Source organism: Chaetodon trifascialis, chromosome 19, assembly GCF_039877785.1.
Source record: "Chaetodon trifascialis isolate fChaTrf1 chromosome 19, fChaTrf1.hap1, whole genome shotgun sequence".
Lineage (NCBI taxonomy): Eukaryota > Metazoa > Chordata > Actinopteri > Chaetodontiformes > Chaetodontidae > Chaetodon > Chaetodon trifascialis.
In genome coordinates, this window is record NC_092074.1 from 1,326,998 (window position 1) to 1,350,135 (window position 23,138).

Consider the following 23,138-nt stretch of genomic DNA (forward strand, 5'->3'; position numbering starts at 1 on the left):
TGCATTCAAAGCACTCATTGGAAAGTTGACAACTGCTCCGGTCCTTGGCTTCGCCGATTCCAGGAAGCCATACGTCTTGCATACTGATGCCAGCCTGCATGGGCTCAGAGCAGCTCTGTATCAGAAGCAAGACGGTGAGATGAGGGTAATTGCCTATGCGAGTCGAGGCTTGTCTAACTGCGAGTGGTGTTACCCCACTCGCAAACTTGAATTTTTAGCATTTAAATGGGCTGTCACTGATAAATTTTTCGATTACCTTTATGGTGCAGAGTTTACGGTCAAGACGGATAACAATCCTCTGACCTATGTTTTGACATCAGCTAAGCTTGATGCTGCAGGACACAGGTGGCCCATTGCCTTGTCTAATTTCAACTTCAGCATACAGTATAGAGCTGGAAAAAGAAACGCTGATGCTGACGGCTTATCCAGACGTTCACACAATCAAGCTGAAACCGACCAAAGCGCTCAAGTCGTGGGCGACAGAATGAAACAGTTCATTTCAAAGTCCGTGGATGAAGGAAGTGAACCCAGTTTCCCTAAAGAAGCTTTCAGAGCTATCTGTCAGAGACACAAGCTATATTGGTCTCCAGACGATGAAGAGGGGATCCACTCACCTGTCTCAGTAGAGTGTCTTGCTGTTGAGTGCTATTCCTGCTGAATTCTCTCAGGCTGACCTGCTGCCTGGATCCAGCACCCTACCTTGGATGTCACAGCAGGATTGGGCTGCAGAACAAAGAAATGATCCTCGGATCAGCATGGTCATCCATCCATTTTCTATACTGCCTATTCCTTTTGGGGTTGTGGGGGGGCTGGAGCCTAGCTGTCAACGGGTGAGAGGTGGGGTACACCCTGGACCGGTCGCCAGTCGATCGCACATGACAAACAACCATTCACAGCTTGCACACTCACACCTAGGGGCAATTTTGGTCTGTGGGAGGAAGCCCAGAGAACCCATGCATGCATGGGAAGAACATGCAAACTTCGCACAGAAAGGCCCCGTCCGGGGATCGAACTGGCAACCGGCTGTGAGGCACGCCACTGTGCTGCTCCCCAAGACCAGATCTACTAGAAACACCATTAACTGACCCTGACTTTGGTTGTTTTTGTAGAAGGATCTGCTTCACGTGACCCACAAACTGGTCACAACAGAGTTGGATTTGCTTTTGTCACTAATCATGAAACTCTTGTCTCATGTTCACTCCCCTCTCACAATTCTGCACAAGCGGCAAAGCTGACAGCATTGACAGAGGCATGCAAACTGGCAAGTGACAAGACTCAACTAGACAATTTCCCCTGGGGAAATTTTGAAAGGGCCTCGAGGGCTACTGCCAGTGTGCTAAGCTAACATTAGCATGTCAAATAACACATTGAAAAGATCTTAAACACTATTAGAATGCATTGAAGAATCATTTTACTGTAGGTTAGCATGTTAGCATTAGCATGCTAATCATTAGCATATGAGCGCAACAACCTGATATCAAAAGTCAAACCTCTATGCACCAACAAGTTCATAAGTCCTCATGTTAGCATTAGCTGCTGTTAGCATTGTGGCTAATGCTAACAAGCCAACATCACTCATTACATGACTAACATTTCAAAACTCACCAGTAATAGTAAGTGGATCTTTATCAAGCCACTGCAGAGCTTGATGATGAGCTGATCATTTGAATCAGGTGTGTTGGAGAGGTTGCCACGGCAACTTGAGGTGGTTGCCCTTGACGAGAGGGGGCCCCATCCAGGCTGAGGCAGACAGAGGCTGTGTCCCAATTCAGGGGCTGCATCCTTCGGAGGACGCATTTGAAGGCCGATTACGTCACAGCGCGAAGGCTGTCCCAATTTGTCCAAATTCGAAGGGTCCTCCAAATGCGTCCTCCTTTTCCCTGTTTTTGGAGGATGCATCGCTACTATCCTTCGCGGCCTCACATATCCCAAAATGCTTTGCGCACCGATTGTTTTTTTTTAACAATAGCGTCCAACAGCACCAGCAGCACCATTATTATTGTTATTGTCGTTATTATATCGAACAATAATTTTTTCTGTTGACATAACAGAAAATATGCTTTACATGTCATTTTGTGAGCAAGGAGCAGACGGAGGAGTTTATTAAATTCCGTGGTCAAAACGACAACCTGTTTACAGGAGCCAAAAACACGGCCACACTCGGATGGAGGTAACTGGCATAAATGAATAGCCCATTTGTTCTCTATACATACTGTATTTATATGTGAAAGTTACATAAAGGAAAAAATATAATCTTTTGATCACATCCAATGAATGTTGTTTTTGGGTGGGGGTGGGGAGTTTTATGTCTGTCCTGATGTCACTGTTTGTGAATCTGTACATATCTGTGATAATGTGATCTTGTGTGTTTACTTTTTGTCATGCTTCACTAATGTTTAGAACAATCCTGCAGAAAATGGGATTGACAAAAAATGTTTGACTGAGGTGCTGATGTTTTTTTTATGTTTTTTTTTTCTGTTTGATTACATTCTGTGTTGTTAGATTTAAATTGTTAATTAAAAATATTGTGTTCTAAATTAAAATCTTATAACCTCATTACATTATCTATTCCATTTCTTATTTGGAATAGAAAAAATAAACTAATTGTGACAACACAATTAGTTTATTTTTTTTGTGATATTTACAGATATTTACAAAGATACAATATGAATATTTCTGTTTACAAGTGGCCATTCTGTACAACTGTACAACTATTTACAAAAGATCAGCAGAAATGACTATTTACAGAGATTTGCAGATTTACAGAGAACATATATACAGTTGAGGCTGAGCAGGAGTCCCTGGTGGTGCTGGAAGATTATTGAAGCAAACAGTTTCCTGTTCCGATAACAGTGACCATCAGGACCGCTTGGAGGCTTGATCCTCACATGGCAGCCGTCGATTGCTCCAGCAGCTTTTCGAAAAGCTCTGTGTCTTGCCAGCCCTGCAAACCCCTGAGTTACTGCCGCCAGGTCTTCTGTGGTCTTGGGGAGGTAGATGACCCTGTGACGAATGGCCACCACCTCCTCAGTAACTCGATGGATGATGCGGTGAACAGTGGAGCGAGGCATCCCAAACACCCTTGCCACCACAACTGGAGGATGTCCCACTCGCCAGCCAGAAGAGACAGACCAAGGTCTCTATTGTGGCACCCCATCCGTGTCGCCTTTCCTGGTGGAGAAGCTCCAGCAGCACCGCCAGGGACTCTCCGCTCAGCCTAAAATCTTGTCTGGTGTCATGATCGTTGAAAAATAATGGCAGAACAGGAACACTGATGTTTATGCAGCAGTACATCGCCCTTGCCTGGATGGAGAAAAGAGGGTAAGAACAGGAGGATTAAACAAGAGCAACTGAATTTTAGTTGATACGACAACTCTAGTGAATGTTAAAGCTTAGACCAATAATGCTTCATTTCTCCATCTGTTGCACTTTGGCTCCTCAATATGGTTCTGATGTTTAATGACACAACATTTTAATAGGCTATTGAATTAAGTCAGGGTTATTTACAGGGAGTACACATTTAACTCTTCAATTCAAGCACTTTTCAGGTCTTGAAAACATAGCATTAAAATTACATCATACAGAACCCTATATCAAGACTCATGGTTAAATTACATATACGTCAGTCCATAGTTTATATGGCAGGCGTTTGTCACTAAACGGTATTGTTTATTAACAGGTAATGTATGAACATCAATATGGGTTAAAATAGCAGGTTAATGTTACCTCCCCACGGCGCTCTACCAGCCGGAGATAAACAAGCCACCGGTGTCGCAAAACCTCTAGCTACATTCGTTGTCTGTCTGTTATGTTTCTGTCGTCTGTCGGTTATGTTTCTGTTGTGTTGTTTGTCGTCTGTTTAATTTTTGTCTCCGTACGTGTGTTTTTCCCGGGTTAGGAGGGAAGAAGTTATGACGTCGTGACGCAATCAGGAAATGCTCCGAAGGCTAGACCGTCCCATTTACCGATGATTGATGCGGCCGATGGAGGAGCCTCCGCGTCCTCCGTGGGCCGTGTCCTCCGTGGGCCGTGTAGGAAGGGTCCTCCGAAGGATGCAGCCCCTGAATTGGGACACAGCCAGAGGCAGACGTGGAGAAGAGCCATTTTCTGCCTCTGCACTGCTCTCACATTTGGGCTTATGCTGACAAAACAGTAGCTCCTATCAGAAAAAAACACAGACCATCATCGTTGTCAGGACTTCCTGAACAATTGGTGTGATTTCAGTGTTTCTACTGAAAATATTTTGGAGACACTTGCGAGTTTAAAACAGGGGTCTGTTCTGCTTCTCTCAGAAAATCTTTGTATTGGAGTCAAAGAGGAGCAGAGACAGGTGTGCCGCACTTAGAGGCTGCTAATTCAAATTCTGTTTGTCTCTCTAATTTTTCGAGCACATTGTGAGAGACAGAACAAATGTGTCTACAAATGTGGAAAAAATCATGCGTGTAGAGTGTAAATTGTGGCTGGGAGAAGTGTGGAAAGAGAAAAAGTCTGGAGATTTTTTAGGCTCTCTTCTGCTCTGACCAATGACATCACCCACTCTGACAGAACATTTCGTGCAATACACACCCTACAGCTATGGGCTCAGTGCGATTGCCCCCGTGGCCCTAACTATCAACTATCTAATCTGACGGAAAACCCATTCTCCATCATGACAAGGTTGCAGCTCTTCTAGATGCTATTTTACTTTCAAAGTCAATTGCAATTTGTAAATGCCTTGCTCATACTAACAACTCAGATCCTATCTCCCAAGGAAACACAAGAGCTGCTGCTGCTGCAAAAAGAGCTGCAATCCAACCCACTATCCTTGATACATTGTTTGTTTCAACTCCAGTCTCTATTCCCAGCTCCCTTCCGGCAATACAGTCCTTTGCCACACCACAGGAAAAGACGTTGTGGCAACACTGTGGTGCCACCCATAAAGATGCAGTGTGGTGGGGACCCAATGACAAACCTTGACTGTTGTTGGACGCTATAACTCAGCACTGTGTAGCAGGAACACTTGGTGTTCAGGCTGCATGACTCCTGTTGGCTGGTGAACATACCCCCACAGAAGTAGGTCAGCCCCCGATCAGGCTGAGGATGTTTAAAAGCACCTGTGGCATCATGGCTTCCTTTTTTTTTTTGCCTTGTCTCTGTCTGATGCCACATCGTCCCCTCATTGTGACTCTGAGGTAGGTAATGATGGGACAAATGGTACGAGGCGTCAGAGCATTCTTCTCTGTACTTGTGTTCTTGTGTACTTGAGAAATGTCATCACTCTGGGTCCAAGTACTGTTCCAATTCAAAAGTCCGCATCTCGACAAGTACACTCAAATACTCGGATGTGTTCTTGCCCCTCCCACTTTATCGAGGATGCATCGGATGGTGACTTGTGCGGACTTGGGGCAACCATGTATCCCAGAATGCATTTCGTAGCAACGATGGTGGAGGAGAGGACTCACAACTATAAGTTACAAGTTTCAAAATACTGCTGTTTTAGTAGTACGGAATCTGGTTTTAAGATTATTTTATGTGAGAAAGTGGATGTTAAAACTTAAAATCTGTGGTCGATTCATCCTGATAGCGCGTAGTTTAAAATTTTCTCCAAAGTTTTCGGAGATGTGTCGTCCTGCTAATGTCATCAAGTACGCTGCTGTCCCAATTGCAGAATGACGGTCCTGCGTCCTCCCGTCCTGGAGAGACTGTACTCCCAAGTCAAACTTGCTAAGCCTGAACTGCCAAGTTCGTAAGTCCGAACTTGGCGTACTTGGTATTGAGAAAGGCCGAAGCCCCGATTCGAGGCTTGCTTCGTTCTTGTGGAAATCACGTGACCGACACTGACAAATGAGGCCTCGGTTTGTGTGGGTGACATCTAGGGATGGGGGGGAGGCTGCGCAAGATGGCGGCCAGTGCAGTCATGGGAGTTCGCGGCTAAGCCAATGTTTTCAATTTTCACTCCTCTCTACTGCCTATTATGGACTTATCGTATGCCAGGAACTTTTGCAATATTAACACAAGTCGCCTTGCTTAATCCAACAAAGAAGGTGCATTGCTGTAACTGCGTTTCACATTGAAGCCCACTGAGCACAGCAACACGTTAACAGTAACGGTCGGCAGCCCTCAAGGTAGGCAAACATCCTATGAAGTTGAACTACAACTACCATGTTCCGGACCGAGCAAGGTGTTAAACGTAAAGAAAAAACATAACGGTCACTACCAAGAGTTTAACTACAGACTAACAAAAAGGAAAGATGTCAACGGTTAATTCCAGTGCCCAGGCTTGCCCTGCTGCTCCTGCTGCTGCCAGATCTGTCTCCGACCATGAATATGCTTGCTCCTCCATCACGGGCAGACTGAGCCCAGAGCCCAAACGCCACTTCCAGAGTCCGACCCTAACACCCCTGCTAAACCCGCTGAAAAGAGGATGAAAGGTGACTTAACACTCACTCAACTACAAAATAACATTGCTGGTTACTAGCAGACAGTCTGGAAAGCTTGATCAACCATAGTACTGTAAGCATCGACGCTCTGAAGAAATCAATTGACTTCGTATTTACGGAGGTTGAAACCCTGAAAGCAGACATGAGGGTGGTGAACCGCACATGTGAAAATAACGGCCAGAGGCTTTCAGAGGTTGAAATGAGAATCAACGAGGCAGAGCGGTATCAGTGCAGATGGAACTTGAGGCTTCACGGGATCCCCGAAAACAAACAGGAGAACATCAAAGCCAAAGTTGCCGACATTTGCTGTGCCGTGGCTGGAGAGAATCAGGCCAAGATCAAAGAAGATATTGATATTGCTCACCGTCTGGGTCGCTTTAATGACAACCAGAAGAAGCTGAGAACAACCATTATCCACTTCACCAACAGATTGTCGCGTGACCTGGTGTGGAGAATGGCCAAAAACAGCAGTTTTCTCAAGGAAAACAAAGTGAGATTCACGGAGGATCTTACTTCCGCGGACATAGCACTACGTGAGAAACTTTGGCCAATGATTGAAGCCGCCAAGAAAGAAGGGGAAAAGGCACACTTCTCCGGGGTTCGTGTGATAATCGACGGGAAAGAGATGCACCCAACGCTATCTCCATGCGGAATCCAGTCTACTCCTGATCAGATGGACACAGCAAGACCCCCTTGATGGAATATCCCATTACTGTCTCCACTACAAGCACATTTACTCTTGTCCTGATTATCACTTCAAAACCTGCATGATGAGTATTTGTGCTCTCTCCTTAATCCACACTCTCTACCTATAGGTACAGCCTTACATTAAGCACTACTGCTTGAGTTGTTTTTTTATATATATATATTTTTTTTTTTTCAACTGTTTATTATGCCCTCTTCCATGTGCACTTACTCCATTATTCAACATAATCTCATTCGCAGCCATATAATGCCTGAGTATTTAAGTTTAAGTTTTTTATCACTGCTGGCTGACTGTGCTATATATAATTTTTATAGATATATATATATATTTTTACTGTAGAAGAACATATTTTTCTGGGATGTAGCCTTAAACTAAGCATTAGTGCTGGGGAGTATGATTTTAATCCAAACTTTCTACCTGAAGATACAGCACAAATTTAAGCACTAATGCCTGAGACTTTAATTTCATGTTTGTGCCCTCTTCCATGTGTACTGTTATTCAGCACATTATATATTTTTTTATTACTGTTGGCTGATTGTGCTCTTTGATATAAACTTAAACTTATACAGTTCTAAGGCGTAGGTTTGCGCTTAACACTAGTTATTTGGAATATAAGCATACTTGTTATAATTCATTGTGTCTGCAAAAACTGTTTCCCTTTTGAGAGGTGAAAATTGTTTACTGTACTCACACCTACATTGTCCTTATTGTCAGGCTTGGGCTCAAAGCAGGACTCAGATGCAGAGACTCGTTCACAAGTTTTGACTTTATTAGAGAAGTCTTGAACAAACTTCTGGGCAGAGTGATAAAACAAGAGGCTATGAAATTATCTGACGCGTGATCTTCCCTAGGGGAAATCACACGGCTGTGAAACATTAACAAAGAAACAAGAAACCAAAACAGACTATGCAAAATTACCAAACAGAAAGCGCTCCAAAAGGGAGGGTAATCTAAAGAACTAACGTCTACAACAAATAACAGAAAATCACTCCACAGGGAGGAATAACTATACAGGCTAGAGAATCAGAAAATCACTCCAACGGAGGAAAAAACAGGATAAACAAAACAATACAAATTACAACTAAAAATCACTCGAAATCGAGGAAAGACCTATGTCAGGAAATCTATGAAAACTAAAACTGGTCTATGAAATATACAACAAAAAATCACTCTAGATCAGAGGAAGAAAAACAAGAACTTCGATATCAAAACCTGAGGCTGTGGCAAGGAACGCTGGCGTGATCATACAGGGACGAAACACACTGGCACAAGACAAAGGGAAACGCAGACTATTTGAACACATGCGGGCAAGGGAACCAGGTGGAAACAATCAGGTAATTGGGGAGACAATCAGACTGGAGACATGAGGAAGAGCAAGTGACCTGAAACGAGAGGAGAGTTACTTTTCAAAATAAAACAGGAAATGACGAGACAAAAACCCAAGACAAGACAATACCTCACCGCGGTGTGACACTTATCAGTTCTTTCTCTAAATGCCAGGGGTTTAAGAGATAATATTAAACGTAAAGCTTTGTTTTTATTTGCAAAACAGCAGAAATCTGATTTTTATTTTTTTCAAGAGTCACATACAGTGGTGAATGATGCTTCTTTTTGGAAAACTCAGTGGGGGAATGACCTTTGGTTTTCACATGGATCAGAAAGATCAGCAGGGGTTACTATCTTAAAAAACGACTTTAATGTTATAGTCCTACACTCAGAAAGTGACCCTTTAGGCCATTACATAATATTAATCCTTAAGGTTGACAACAATATTATCCTTCTCACTAACATATATGGATACAACTCTAAACCCGAAAATGACTTTTTATTTGATACTTTAGAATCTAGCTTCTTACACTGGTTTTCAAAGTACCCAAATGCGCTACTCTTTCTGGGTGGGGATTTCAACATTGCTTTGAATGGTTCATTAGACAGATGGCCCCCAAATACTAATAATTCATTTGCCCTTACTCTGACTACCTTCATGAAAAAATTTAATCTGGTTGACATATGGAGGAAGAAAAATCCCAACAGTAAATTTTATACATGGAATAATAAGGCTTGTACTTCAATGTCTCGTATAGATTATTGGTTAGTTTCTGATTGTTTAGATGAGAATAACATTACTGCCAATATAATAACAACTCCATTAACAGATCATAGAGCTGTGTCACTAACTGTTTCCTTTGGCTCTAACACTACTCATGTGTTTAGAGGCTCTTATTGGAAACTTAACAACTCTATTCTTAAAAATGAATTAGTAATTAAAAAAGTTCAAACACTAATAAATATCTACTGGAACAAAGCTTTAACTGATAGATGTTTTTTTCAGAAATTGGGAACTTTTTAAATTTGAGGTATCAAAATTTTTAAGAGATTTTGGAACCTCTTTATCAAAATCCAGAAAAATTGAAGAAACAAATGTGATTTCTAGGATAACGTCACTTTCTCAAACCTCACCTGAAAATTGATCAGAAAATGACTTACAAGAGTCAATATCTCTGCATAATAAGTTAGATGACATATACAGAAGGAAAGCAGAGGGAGCCTTTGTAAGATCAAGAAGAAAATGGCTGGAGGAGGGAGAACGCAACTCTGCATATTTTTTCCAACTTGAAAGAGCTCGTGGTAAAAACAGTTCTATTTAAAAACTCAATATTATTGATGTTATTACTGATGATCCCAAAAAAATAGCTAATTACTGCTCCACATTTTATAGGTCTTTATATGAGTCACAATATAATGAAACTGAAGCTGACAATTTTTTTGCACACTTCACTGAATCCAAATTAATCAGTGAAGACCAAAGGAGTATTTGTGATAGTCCTTTAACTCCGAACGAAGTCTTATTTGCAATCAAACACCTAAAGCTGAATAAATCTCCTGGGGTTGATGGCCTTACATCTGAATTCTATATTACCTTTGCGGAGCAGCTGTCCCCCTTGCTCTATGGTGTGTTTGTAGAGAGCATTGAAGTACAAACTCTTCCTCCCACATTATGTCAAGGACTCTTAACCCTAATTCCAAAACCTAAAAAATATCCTCTTTTGATTGATAATTGGCGACCAATCTGCCTTCTTAATAACGACTATAAAATTTTAGCTTGAATTTTTGCTATTAGAATGAAATCTGTTCTAGATAACATCATCGATGAAACACAAAGTGGTTTTATGCAACAGAGACATATAGCTAATAACATCAGGCTTGTACTAGACCTTATTGATTATGCTGATTTTTGCAATGATAACAGTTTAATTTTGTTCTTAGACTTTAGGAAAGCTTTTGATACCATTGAACATGATTTTATGTTTCAAGCCTTAAAAAAATTTGTTTTTGGTCCTTACTTTTGTGCTGCCATCAAGACCATGTATAATAATGCTAACTGTTCAATTAAACTACATGCTGGCACATCTCCCAGATTCAATCTAAAGCGCGGTGTCAGACAAGGCTGCCCGGTCTCACCGTACTTGTTCCTGATCTGCACTCAACTACTTTCAGAATTTATTAAACTCAGCCACCTGAAAGGTATCACTATAGCTGAAAGAGAAATCATAATTAGTCAGCTAGCTGATGACACCACCTTATTTTTAAAGGATGCTTCCCAGGTTTCAGTGGCCATTGACATAATTAAGTCTTTCTCTAATGCCTCTGGGCTCTGCTTAAACATCAGTAAGTGTGAACTGTTAGCCCTCAAAAATTGTAATGTATCCTCCATTTCTAACATTCCTGTAAAGAAGTCTGTAACCTATCTTGGCATAACGATTAACAAAGACCAAAATACTAGATGCTCTCTGAATTTCAACCCCATTATAGGTAAGGTACAGAAAAAGCTTAATTCATGGCTTCAGAGAGACTTGTCGATTAGAGGGAGAATCTTGCTAACCAAAGCAGAGGGCATTTCCCGTTTGACCTATGCAGCCCTGTCTCTTAATGTGAACAAACAGACTGCTGAATCTGTCGATAACATGCTATATCAATTTGTATGGGGAAATAGGATTCATTATATTAGTAAGTCAGTTCTGAGGAATTCATATGAACAAGGCGGTATGAACTTCCTTGATTTTTCAACCTTAAATAATACCTTCAAAATAAATTGGATAAAACAATTTCTTAAAAACCCATCCTCAACATGGAATTTTATCCCAAATTTCTCATTTCAAGCAGCTTCTCAACGCTAATGGTTTCTTAATGTCTTATTCTGAATTTCTAAATAAGTACAGTTTCCCTGTACCACCAAAAGAATACGCTGTAGTTTATGACGCTATTCCGTCTGGTGTTATTATGCTACTTAAAAGCTTTGTGACATCTGCACTGACTTTATTGAAATTAGACCCTGCTGTCACTAATGTTGTTCGGATCTGTTTTTCTACTAAGAAGAGGAATAACAACTGTGATATATGTGCTTTATTTCAAAAGGACATAATCTCTGTTCCAAATGCAGTGTCTCACTGGAATAGCTTCACTCCAGGCTTGAACTGGAAAAGAATCTGGTGCCTTCCTTCTAAATATCTGATTATAAATAAGATTAAAGAAGTCTCTTTTAAAATGATTCATAGATTTTATCCCTGCAAGCTATTTTTACATAGATATAAAAAAGACATTGATGTGGACTGCTCATTTTGTAAACAATCTTCATCATTTGTTCTGGTCCTGTCCTGCTTCATGTGTGTTCTGGCAAGAGGTCAGTACATTTATCTCCCAGAATATCTTATCTGGTGTGTCTCTTACATATGTAAATGTACTATTTGGGTTCCACTCCTATCCTTTAATTTTTGAGAAGGAACTCAAACAATACATCACAGCAATCCAATATTCATCAAACAAAAAAGCCATCAAAACCACTGAGCTATGCATTTTATATAATATTTTGATGATCTAATTTATAATTGCTTTGTATACTCCCTTAATCAATGTGACCCCCTGGCATTGTATTGTTCTTTGTTTTGTATCTTCACAAATTGTAATTTCTGACTTGTCAATAAAGTTTGAGCAAAAAAAAAAAAAAGACATCTAGGGATGGGAATTGATAAGAATTTAACGATTCCGATTCCATTATCAATTTTGCTTATCGATCCGATTCCTTATGGATTCTCATTGGGTGAGAAAATAAAAGAGTACAAATGGGTTTGTTTGCGTTAACTATCTTTTATATTTTCATCTCTGCACAGAAAATTTAACATATACAGTATGCACAAATGATGTGTGATGTAACGTCAAGTAGCCAAGTCAAATTTTGTTATTATGATTTGTTTATTTATTTTTCCTAAAATCTTTCTTTTGTGTTATGAACTTCCCCCAAATTATCTTTTTCCTTCCCTTTGTTCCCCCTAGGGGGATGTTTTGGCGTTACACCACCTAGCGTCATAGAGCTGTGTGTGCTCTGAGCTGGTGAGACACTCTCTTCATTGTCTTATTTACTGTAATTTTTTTAATTCAAAACCACAATATGTTGATATATGTTGTAATGTCACATGCTAATGAAACTTGTGGTCAAGCCTCCATTGATTAGCAACTTAGTGAATTGAACGTTAAGCTGAGTTATTCATGCAGAATTAGCTAACTTAGCCTTATGCTAGCTGAACTGTTTCGCTTCTCTGTTTCTCTCTTTTTCATGTTGATGTCGTGGGGCTGTGTTCTGCATGCTATGGCTGTGTGATGACTTGTTTCGTATGTAATGTGACGTTTTATTGTGGTTATGTGAATTTTTTTTTGTATAGTGGTGGAGAGTTGCAGCATTGACTGGTGTGTGTGAAGCCTGTTCTTTTTCCTTCATTCTGAAGGTATGCTAGTTGTGTAATTTGGTTCATTTTGATAATTTTGCATTATAAAAATGAGCTAATGTGGGTGAATTAATTTAATTCTTTTGTACTGTGGGAAAGATTTAATGCATTTTCATTGCACCTTGTATCCTGGGTTTTGCGTATGTTGGATTTTGTTGTACAAGGTACACCGTGTTTTCACATTAATTTTAAAACAGTATGAGCCATGCTGTATATTTTGTATAAAATACAAAGTGATCTGCGATCGGCTGGCGACCGGTCCAGGGTGTACCCCGCCTCCCGCCCGTTGACAGCCGAGATAGGCTCCGGCCCCCCCGTGACCCCGAAAGGGATAAGCGGCATAGAAAATGGATGGATACAAAGTGATAGAGCTGTGTGTGCTCTGAGCTGTGGTGGAGAGTTGCAGCGTTGACTGGTGTGTGTGACGCCTGTTCTTTTTCCTTCATTCTGAAGATTAAATGCTCATAGATGCTCAACCCCGGTGTGCGTCTCACCTAACTTGATAATACAACGCAGAAATACAGCTGCTACAGTCAGAACAAACCTAAAAAGTAGGTGAGCTACTTCTCAGAGTAGGGAATGAATGAAGCAGAACTACACTGATTAAAATAACAACATGCAACTCTGACAGAACTCAAATTTCTGATTTTCATTTGAACAGATATGCCAGATAAAATGCAATGAATTAACCTACTGAAATTCAGGGGCATCTACAGTGGCAAAAGGTTGCAAACCTTTCACCACAAATCTAGTGACTGCTCTGTGACATTCCTTTATCCTCGTCTCAGTCATTTTACTCTTCCCTGCCTCAGTGAAAGTGGAGTGGAGGAGTGGTTAGAGGTGTGTGTGACCTGCCGGTGCCGGCTGCACTCTCTGAGCCAGTGGGAGAGCTGGCCTCTGAGCCAGCCTGACTCTGGCAGTCATCGTGATCTAAATTTGATGGAATGACATGGAGATATGGCATATGGCAAAAGGAGTTTACACAGTGAAATGGCGCTAACCTTAACACAGACACGGCTTGTAATAGTTCAACATTACCTTTGGCACTAATAACAGATGACGCCTGGTATTTGCTCTGCCGCTAGATTCACAAGCGTCGCTAAGAAGCGTATCAAACACGTGACATTCCTGCAAATGAATTGCATGCTGTGTGGACAAATGTTTTAGCATGTTGGAGGTATTTCCCTCCTTTGAAGAAATGGAAACTTTGCACGTGTTGCAAGTGGCCCTGGTGTCATCTTTTCGCATGAAATATAGCCATACTTTGGAGCGTTTCTGCCTCGACGCTATGTCAGCTACGTTCTAAACCAAAACAATGCAGCGTGCGTGACGTTATCGTGCATGTGCAAGTAGGGCTGGGCGATATGGCTGAAAACTATTGCGATATAAGTGTTTTATATTGGTCGATATCGATAATTATTGATATTTTTAATGACCTATTTAAAATAAGGACCAGGAGAAAAATACATTCAATCTAAACATTTTTTTTTAATTTAACCTTCCTTTGATTATAGTCCCCTCAGCTATCAAGGCAGAAAGGAAAGGAAATGTCAACACAACCATGGAAAACTACTACTACTTCCGGTTCCGGCGCCGAACGAGCGGCAGCCTTTTACAGTAGCTCGCTTAACTCTTAGGAGTTTTTTCTTATATTTTTCTGTTTTTCTGTGAGTCTTGCTTATTCTTTTAGTTTTACGTGTTTCTAAATATCTGGCGCATCAGAGACGCTAAACAGTAACTCTGGCGCTACTTCGTTGCCACTTCTACAACTTTCTCCGCGTCTGTGGGTCCGTGAGAGACAATGGCTCCCGTTGTTTACAGTAGGGATCAGCTGCTGGCCCTGCGTAACACAGCTGTGCGGCCGGAGGAGCGACCTGATGTCCCCCGCGAGCTAAGGAGGAGGACGCGAGGGTGTCGCGCAGGGATCAAACGTTGCGACAGGAGGAGAGCTTACAGACCGACTCTCCCGTCCGTCATCATGGGGAACATGAGATCTCTTTCCAACAAGATGGATGAGCTGGCAGCGCTGACGCGACATGAGCAGGATTACTGGCGGTGCAGTTTGCTACTGCTCACGGAGACTTGGCTGGGAATGCAGCACACGGATGCGACTGTGGCGCTGGATGGATTTTCACTCGTTCGAGCGGACCAGACAGAGAAGAGCGGTAAGAGGAAATGAGGAGGGCTGGCAGTGTTTGTGAACGATAGATGGTGTAACTCCAGGAGGGGGGCGGATCGATAAGCAAAATTGATAATGGAATCGGAATCGTTAAATTCTTATCAATTCCCATCCCTAGATGTCTTTTTTTTTTTTGCTCAAACTTTATTGACAAGTCAGAAATTACAATTTGTGAAGATACAAAACAAAGAACAATACAATGCCAGGGGGTCACATTGATTAAGGGAGTATACAAAGCAATTATAAATTAGATCATCCGGACATTGAGCTGTTGGCTGTTAGTCTGAGGCCATATTATCTGCCGCGGGAGTTCTCACACGCCATAGTGGTGGCTGTGTATATTCCCCCCTCTGCTAATGCCGACGCAGCCTGTGACGTCATCAACACCGTGATCAGCAGGCTGCAAACTCAGAAACCACAGGCCCTCTTGCGGATCTCTGGGGATTTTAATCATGCATCTCTGTCCGCCACTCTGCCCAATTTCATCCAGTATGTCACATGTGCCACCAGAGACAATAAAACACTGGACTTATTCTATGCCAACACCAAGGAGGCATACGAATCATCTCCCCTCCCTCCTCTGGGAAGAGCTGATCACAACCTGGTTCATCTCCTGCCTGTCTACAAGCCCCTTGTCAACAGGCAACCAGCTGTGTCCCGCACAGTGAAGAGGTGGTCTGATGAGGCTGAAGAGGCTCTGAAGGACTGCTTCGAGACAACCGTGTGGGATATATTCAACGACTCTCATGAGGAGGACATCGACAGTTTGACAGACAGCATCACGGACTACATAAACTTTTGTGTGGAGAACACTGTACCCACCAGGACTGTACGGTGTCACTCCAACAACAAACCCTGGATTAATCCTGACATTAAGGCTCTTCTAAAGGAGAAGAAGAGGGCCTTCAAGTCAGGAAACAAAGAGGAGCTGAAAACTGTTCAGAGGGAGCTCAGAGGGAAAATCAGAGAGGGGAAGGACAAATACAGGAGGAGAATGGAGGAACAGCTGCAGGAGCACAACACCAGGGGAGTCTGGAGAGGCCTGAAAACCATTTCAGGCCACCAGAAGCCAAACTCTCAGGCAGCCAGGGATTCAAAGTGGGCAGATGAGCTGAACAGCTACTTCTGCAGGTTTGAGGAAGCATCTGCCCCTCCCCCAGCTGTACCAGCCCTGCAGCAGCCCTCCTTTGTTCTGCCAGCACTCTGCCCAAGTACCCCCCCCCCCTCCGCAGTATTCAGCTCACCACCTCCAACGCCACCCCCCACTGTTCCTCCCAGCCCCCCAGCCACTTCACAAGACACTCAGCCCCCCTGCTCCAACTTGTCTCTCACACCTCTCCAGGTGAGAAATCAGCTGAGGAGGTTAAAGACCAGGAAGGCTGCAGGACCGGATGGCCTCAGTCCCAGACTCCTCAAATCCTGCTCTGATCAGCTGAGCGGGATCATTGGACATTTGTTCAACCTGAGTCTGAGGCTGGGAAGGGTGCCGGGACTCTGGTAGACGTCCTGCGTGGTACCTGTGCCAAAGACCCCACATCCTAAGGACCCTAGCTGCTACAGGCCGGTGGCACTAACATCGCACCTCATGAAGGCCTTGGAGCGGCTGGTCCTTGCCCACCTGCGTCCCCTGGTGAGCTCGTCCATGGACCCGCTGCAGTTCGCGTACCAGCCTGGCATCGGAGTGGACGATGCCCTCATCTTCCTCCTCCATCGAGCCCTGTCTCACCTGGAGCTGCCGGGGAGCTCTGTTCGGGTCCTTTTCCTGGACCTCAGCAGTGCTTTCAACACCATCAGGCCAGCCATCCTGAGGAACAAGCTGGAGCTTTCAGGAGTGGACCAACACCTCATATGCGGGATAGTGGATTACCTCTCCAACCGCCCACAGTATGTGAGGACACGGGACTGTGTGTCAGGGACTGTCCTCTGCAGTGTGGGGGCCCCCCAGGGAACGGTGCTGGCACCGTTCCTCTTCACCCTTTATACAGCGGACCTTTCCCACCTGTCACCCACCTGCCACCTGCAGAAGTTCTCTGATGACTCTGCCATTGTCGGCCTCATCACAGATGGGGACGATAGGTCATACAGAGGACTTATTCAGGATTTTGTGGACTGGTGTCAGCAGAACCACCTGCTGATCAATGCGGATAAAACCAAGGAGTTGGTTGTGGACTTCCGCCGCCACCGCCCGCACTCTCCCCCATCACCAGTGAACATCCAGGGAAGGGACATTGAGATGGTCACATCTTATAAGTACCTGGGTGTTCATCTGAACAACAAACTGGACTGGACTCATAACACCACTGCACTTTATAAAAAAGGACAGAGCAGACTCTATCTGCTCAGGAGGCTGAGGTCTTTTGGGGTGCAGGGGGCACTCCTGAAGACCTTCGTGTGGTGAACCTTCTGGCAAACCAATGGGCTGCAAAGCTTCAGTGGTTCGGGAAGCCATCACTAGAGGAAGGTGGTGCTGTTGATTGCTGTTTTTTTTTTTTTTTTTTTTTTTTTAGAAAGGTTTAACATTTTAGCATGGACTTTGCACCTCAATAGCATTTGTTTGCCAGAGTCCTTTTTGTGGTTTTAGTCTCCTGTCTGCCTGGTCATACTTGTGTCCGCTTCCCTGAGGTCTTGAACATCTGTCTACCCTGAGTGATCTGGACATTAGCCCTCTCAAGTTGGCTTTGTCGATGCACTTGTATCGGTATGGATTATTTGTTATAAATTTGTCATTAACATGTATTGTGTTTGTATTTTAGGTCTCAATCAGCTGCTGTTTTGCCCTTAGATTTAGCTGTTGTGTAGCATTCAGGCACTGTTTTGGATTGAATCAACTGGTATGATCTCTCGTATAGTTTAGATTTTCACCTTTTACCTTTTTCTAGTGGAGCTGGTCGCTGGCTTGTGGTGGGGGCTAGGCACTGTATCGTGGTTCCCTTCACAGATTTGTAGTGGTAAGAGCACGGGAACATAGTACTGAACCACAGTTTGCAGTGATGGACAGTTGCCATGAGCACACGAATGGTGGGTGAGTTGCACTGTTGGAACACACCCTTAAGTAGGCTGCCTCCCCACAGCTAGCTTTAGCCCACCTTTCCTTTCCCCCAGTTATTTTAGTTATTTCTACGTGAAGTTACTCTCTTCACAGATACTTCGAGCTACCTTTTAATCAATAATCAATAAATTTGCCTTTGTTTTGGAACGCTGTCTGATGTCTGTCTGACATCCCTTTATTAGTCACAAGTCACACAGAGTTACACGGGGGAAACTGCACATGCTATGCATTTGTGAAATTCTTTTCTCCGCATTTAACCCATCCCAGCAAGTCCTTCCTCCATGGCAGACCAGGAGCCGTGGGATGCCAGCCGACAGCGGCGCCCGGGGACCCAGTTCTCTTTTGTCACCATTGGTCAGGTGATGATCTTCTTGCATGTTTTTAATGTTTTTTTTAAGGAGGATACCCCAGGTGGACATGGGGAGAACATGCAAACTCCACACAGAAAGAATCAAAAAAATCAAAACAATCACACACCGCTCACCCACCACCAGACAGACCATTCATAGTGCTGCTGAGTGATGGTTGACATGTGGTCAAAATGGGTTGAAGCATTTCCAGCAAAACACCAAAGCAGCCAAGTAGCAGCAAAGACTCTGCTGATGAAAATTGTTCCTAGATGAGGAATACCAACTAAACTGAGCAGCAATAATGGCTCTCACTTTGTCAATTCTGCATTAACTCAAATCAGTGAATTTCTTGCCATTGACCTCAAACAACATTGTGCAGGTGCTGTCGAACGAGAGAGTGGCACTCTGAATTCAAAATTAGCAAAATGTCGTGAGGAAACAAGACTGTCTTGACAAAAGCTCTGCCCATTGTTCTAATGCAAATGAGAATGAGAAAAACATCCAGAGTGAATATGAGTCCCTTTGAAATTCTTTTTGGCAGACCTCCATCCCAAGGAGTGGAACCTGTAACCAGGCCACTCCTCTCCACTGACCTATGAGAGGATGACATGCTACAATATTGCAAAAACTTATCTTCGACTCTCTCTCTCCCATCTCTCAACAGGTAAAATCAGCCCTTCCACCACCAGCTTCCGCATTACTCACTGACTTCCAGCCTGGCGACTGGGTGGTGACAAAGGACCTAAGAAGGAAGCAGTGGTACTCCAAACGCTGGCAAGGTCCATTCCAGGTGCTCCTGACAAAACATACTGCTGTAAAGATCGCTGAGAGCAATGTGGGTTCAGGCCAACCACTGTAAGAAGGTCCCAGAGCCAACAGAGGAAATCAGCTGCCAAACACGGACAACACGAGAACAGCACAAGGAATGACAAACTAGACTTGCAGGACAAACCTTTGTCAAAACAAAACGTTTTTCCCACCAGACTACACCATGCTTCACCTAATCCTGATCCATCATGTTCGGTGATACTGATGGAGGCCTACACCTGCAAAGACCATCACTCTGACACAGATGATGACATTTTGTAAATTATGTTTCTGTTTCATTCTTCTAATTTTATTTTATGATTTTTATCTTTTTTCTATTCAAAAACAACTGCCATGATGATGCATTTTAAAATCTGTGTGAATTAATGTATTGGATAATTAAGTTGTGACTTTTTTCCTTTTATTTTTCTCCTCTTTTTTGTTGTTTTGTTTTTGTTTTTAATGATTAAAAATCAAAAGGGAGGAATTCTACTTTCAGCTCCTTGTACTTCATCTACTTGAGATACCCCACATCCCTCTTTCTCACCAGTATATCTGGTCTTTTTGTGTTTTAAATTGTGCTGTCTCGACCTCTTAACACCAAATCCTGCAGGGTGTTTCTGGTGTAAGTCACCTTCTAGGGAGTCAGCACTGATACCTACAGCAGACCAAAAAGTGTGAAAACACACCTTTGGGTAGGGGGTGTTCCTCAGGTATAAATGTATAGCTCTCCCCATGCTTGGGGTCTTTCTTCATTCTACCACTTGTGTGATGATTGACCTTTTTTTTGCAAAGAAAATAAAAACATTGTCAGCTGACAGAAATCTCTATTTCATTCTTCACCAGCAGCAGAGAATTTCCACAACAATTTGGTGTCAGTAATTGGATTACTCGAGTGATCATCAGTGAAGGCCATCCTGTTGGAAGGAAAAAAAAGGCTTTCCAGCCTCTAACCTCAAATCCTCTCCTGATCCGATAAATGACACATAAATTTGTACAAATAAAAATATTTATTCTATTCAGCATTTCTTAGTGCAAGTGTGTGTGCACGCGCGCCCGGGCGTGTCTGTCTGTAACCCCCGCCCCTCTGCCTCCTGCTCAGTGCATACACACAGTAGCCACCACGCGTCATGTTGTTGACCAATCACATGCGGCTTAAACAGAAAAAAGTCGAGAAGAAAAACAAAGCGGCTCACTTCAAAGAGTCGGCTCTAAGAGCCGTTCCCTCAGTGATCGACACATCACTAATTCTTCGACCTGTTCCACTGTTGGTGGGCGTTATCCTGGTAATTTTTCTGCGTGAGAAATAGAAGGTGTAGCATGTGAGCGCGTGAACGGGTTGAAATGCGTGTGTCTCACGCCCAATCGTGAGATTTGGGAGCCCTGCAAACTGGCAAAAGAAGCAATAAAAAAGTAATGGTTGAAGACAATATGAAAGAGGGGAAAAGGCATAGTGCTGAGAAAGATGACTCGATACAGATGATGACACAGTTATGGAAAATAGGGCACGTGGAGGACAACGTTGAAAACCTCTGGGGACATGGTTGCTTGGATGCCGGCTGTCGTAAAAACCTCGAGGAAGAAGAATTTAGGGGGGCGGCCGCTGAGAGCAAAATGCTGTAGTGACGTTGCCGTTTCCCAGCATTCACCGGGGTATCATGGCGGACACTAGAGAGAAAGCGCTGCAGGATTACAGGAAAAAATTACTCGAACACAAAGAAGTCGACGGACGTTTAAAAGAATGTAAGTGATAAGAGACAGTTTAATTGTGGCGTTTGTGTTCAGGCTGAAAAACGTCTGGTTTGTGTTGATTAAAGACAAATTGTTGGATAGCTAGCTAGCCAGCTACCTAGTGCTTTGTCATGCCGTTAGCATCCTCGTAGAAATGAATGGAAATAAACTGGCTGACGCTAGCAGTGCTATCTTAGCTTAGAAGTAGTTAGTTGACAAACAATAGCAACGCCAGTGCGAGCGGTATCCCGAACAGTAAGCTGGTTGGTAACTTCTAGAAGTCAATTAAGGTTAACCTAGACAGTATAACCAGTTGATATAGCTATGTTACAAACTGTATTTTTGCTGTAAAGTTGTGATTTATAATTATTTCTTATCAACAGCTTTACGTTAGTTTATGCTATGGACAGCTAACGTCACCTTAACTAACTTGCGTTAACAAGGCTGTTTGACAGTGTGAGCTTCTAAATTTAGCTTAGTTTCAACAAGTAGAGTATTGACTGTGATTCTGGGTAATGACGAAATCTATAAATAACAACGTTACTTTCTGTGTATCCTTTTTTATAGTGAGAGAGCAGCTGAGAGAACAAACTAAACAGTACGAGAAATCAGAGAATGACCTAAAAGCTCTGCAAAGTGTTGGTCAGGTAAGAATATTGGCTGTAACTTCATTGTAGCTTGTTGGATGTCACTTGATTGTTTGTCACAATTACCGAATTCTGTTTTCTGCAGCCAGGCGACTGCTTCACTCAAGGTTTTGACCAAGACTGTTTAAATACTACCTGGCCAACCAAAACTAATAGTGTTGGTGCTGTGCAATTTAACCTTAACTGTCAAATCCATTATGATTTCATGTTGTCAGTAGAAAAGACACAAGTTGGCGTTTTACATGTCTGACAGTGTGCATTGTATTTGTGAAGAGAGGAGAGAGGATTCTGTGGCTGAAGACTGTGGAAGGGACCTAACTTGACAAGTGGCAGTGAAAGCATCAATGGCTGATTTTATTCTGTCTTCACTGTTTCCAAGTCCACCGCGTGGACAGAGACACGGAACTTTCAGGCAAAACTAAAGGTGGAGGAATCTGTTTCTACATCAACAGTGGTTGGTGCAACGACGTGACAGTGATCCAGCAGCACTGTTCTCTTGACCTGGAATCTTTCATCATTAACTGTAAGCCTTTTTATTCACCCTGTGAGTTCGCTTCATTCATTCTGGTCGGTGTTTACATCCTGCCGCAGGCCGACGTGCAGGACACACAGTGTATGCTTGCAGACCAGATACTGTGTGCGGAGCGGACCAACCCGGACTCTTTAGTTATTGTCCTTGGCGACTTTAACAAAGGTAACCTCACCTACGAACTCCCTAAATACAGACAGTTTATTAAATGCCCAACCAGAGAGGAGAATATTCTGGATCACTGTTACACCATTGTCAGGGATGCTAATCACACCGCCCCCCGTGCTGCACTGGGCCACTCTGACCACGTCATGGTCCACCTGATTCCTGCGTACAGGCAGACACTAAAGCTCTGCAAACCTGTAGTGAGGACATCAAGGAAGTGGAACAGTGAGGCCATGGAGGATCTCCAGATGTGTTTGGACTCTACCGACTGGGATGTGTTCAGTACTGCTACCAACAGTCTGGATGAGTACACGGAGGCTGAGCGTGCCTGACTCCACCTGCAGGTGGATTACAGACTTCCTGTCTGACAGGAAACAGTGTGTGAAGCTGGGGAAACACATCTCTGACGCAAAGACCATCAGCACCGGGTCTCCTCAGGGCTGCGTTCCTTCTCCTCTGCTCTTCTCCCTGGACACGAACAGCTGCACCTCCAGTGACCAGTCTGTCAAGCTCCTGAAGTTTGCGGATGACACCACCCTCATCGGACTCATCTCTGATGGTGAGGAGTCCACCTACAGGTGGAAGGTTGATCGTCTGGTGACCTGGTGCAACCAGAACAACCTAGAGCTCAACACTCTAAAGACAGTGGAGATGGTTGTGGACTACAGGAAGAACTCAGCCTCACCTGCCCCCTAGAGCTCAATGCTCTAAAGACAGTGGAGATGGTTGTGGACTACAGGAAGAACTCAGCCTCACCTGCCCCCATCACCCTCTGT

General features: G+C 43.3%; 2 protein-coding genes across 5 annotated transcripts in view; both read left to right on the forward strand.

The window, feature by feature from the left end:
* Positions 1-14,482: 14,482 nt before the first annotated feature.
* LOC139347348 (uncharacterized) lies at positions 14,483-20,107 on the forward strand. Its single transcript, XM_070986880.1, has 3 exons — positions 14,483-15,070; positions 18,401-18,492; positions 19,148-20,107. Exons 1-3 carry the CDS (start codon positions 14,707-14,709, stop codon positions 19,340-19,342), a joined length of 651 nt encoding a protein of 216 aa, XP_070842981.1. The 5' UTR covers positions 14,483-14,706; the 3' UTR covers positions 19,343-20,107.
* Positions 20,108-20,417: 310 nt separating this feature from the next.
* Positions 20,418-23,138, forward strand: part of psmc6 (proteasome 26S subunit, ATPase 6) — a 44,425-nt gene continuing 41,704 nt past the window's right edge. For 3 of the 4 annotated variants that reach the window (XR_011603321.1, XR_011603322.1, XM_070986873.1), the window contains exons 1-2: positions 20,923-21,033; positions 21,589-21,668. Coding sequence is in view for 2 of the 4 variants with exons in the window: in XM_070986873.1 (XP_070842974.1) it covers positions 20,949-21,033; positions 21,589-21,668 (165 nt within the window). In the remaining 2 variants the exon portion in view is untranslated. Of the gene's footprint in view, positions 21,034-21,588; positions 21,669-23,138 lie in introns of all 4 variants that reach the window. The other variant, XM_070986874.1, reaches the window with a different exon arrangement.

What these genes read in the sequence shown, in the direction of transcription:
- LOC139347348 (XM_070986880.1), top strand. Translation starts at nt 14,707, where the DNA reads ATGGCTCCCGTTGTTTACAGTAGGGATCAGCTGCTGGCCCTGCGTAAC. An exon ending in GGACCAGACAGAGAAGAGCG is followed by an intron (nt 15,071 to 18,400) that starts GTAAGAGGAAAT and finishes AACCCATCCCAG; the next exon opens with CAAGTCCTTCCTCCATGGCA. An exon ending in CTTTTGTCACCATTGGTCAG is followed by an intron (nt 18,493 to 19,147) that starts GTGATGATCTTC and finishes ATCTCTCAACAG; the next exon opens with GTAAAATCAGCCCTTCCACC.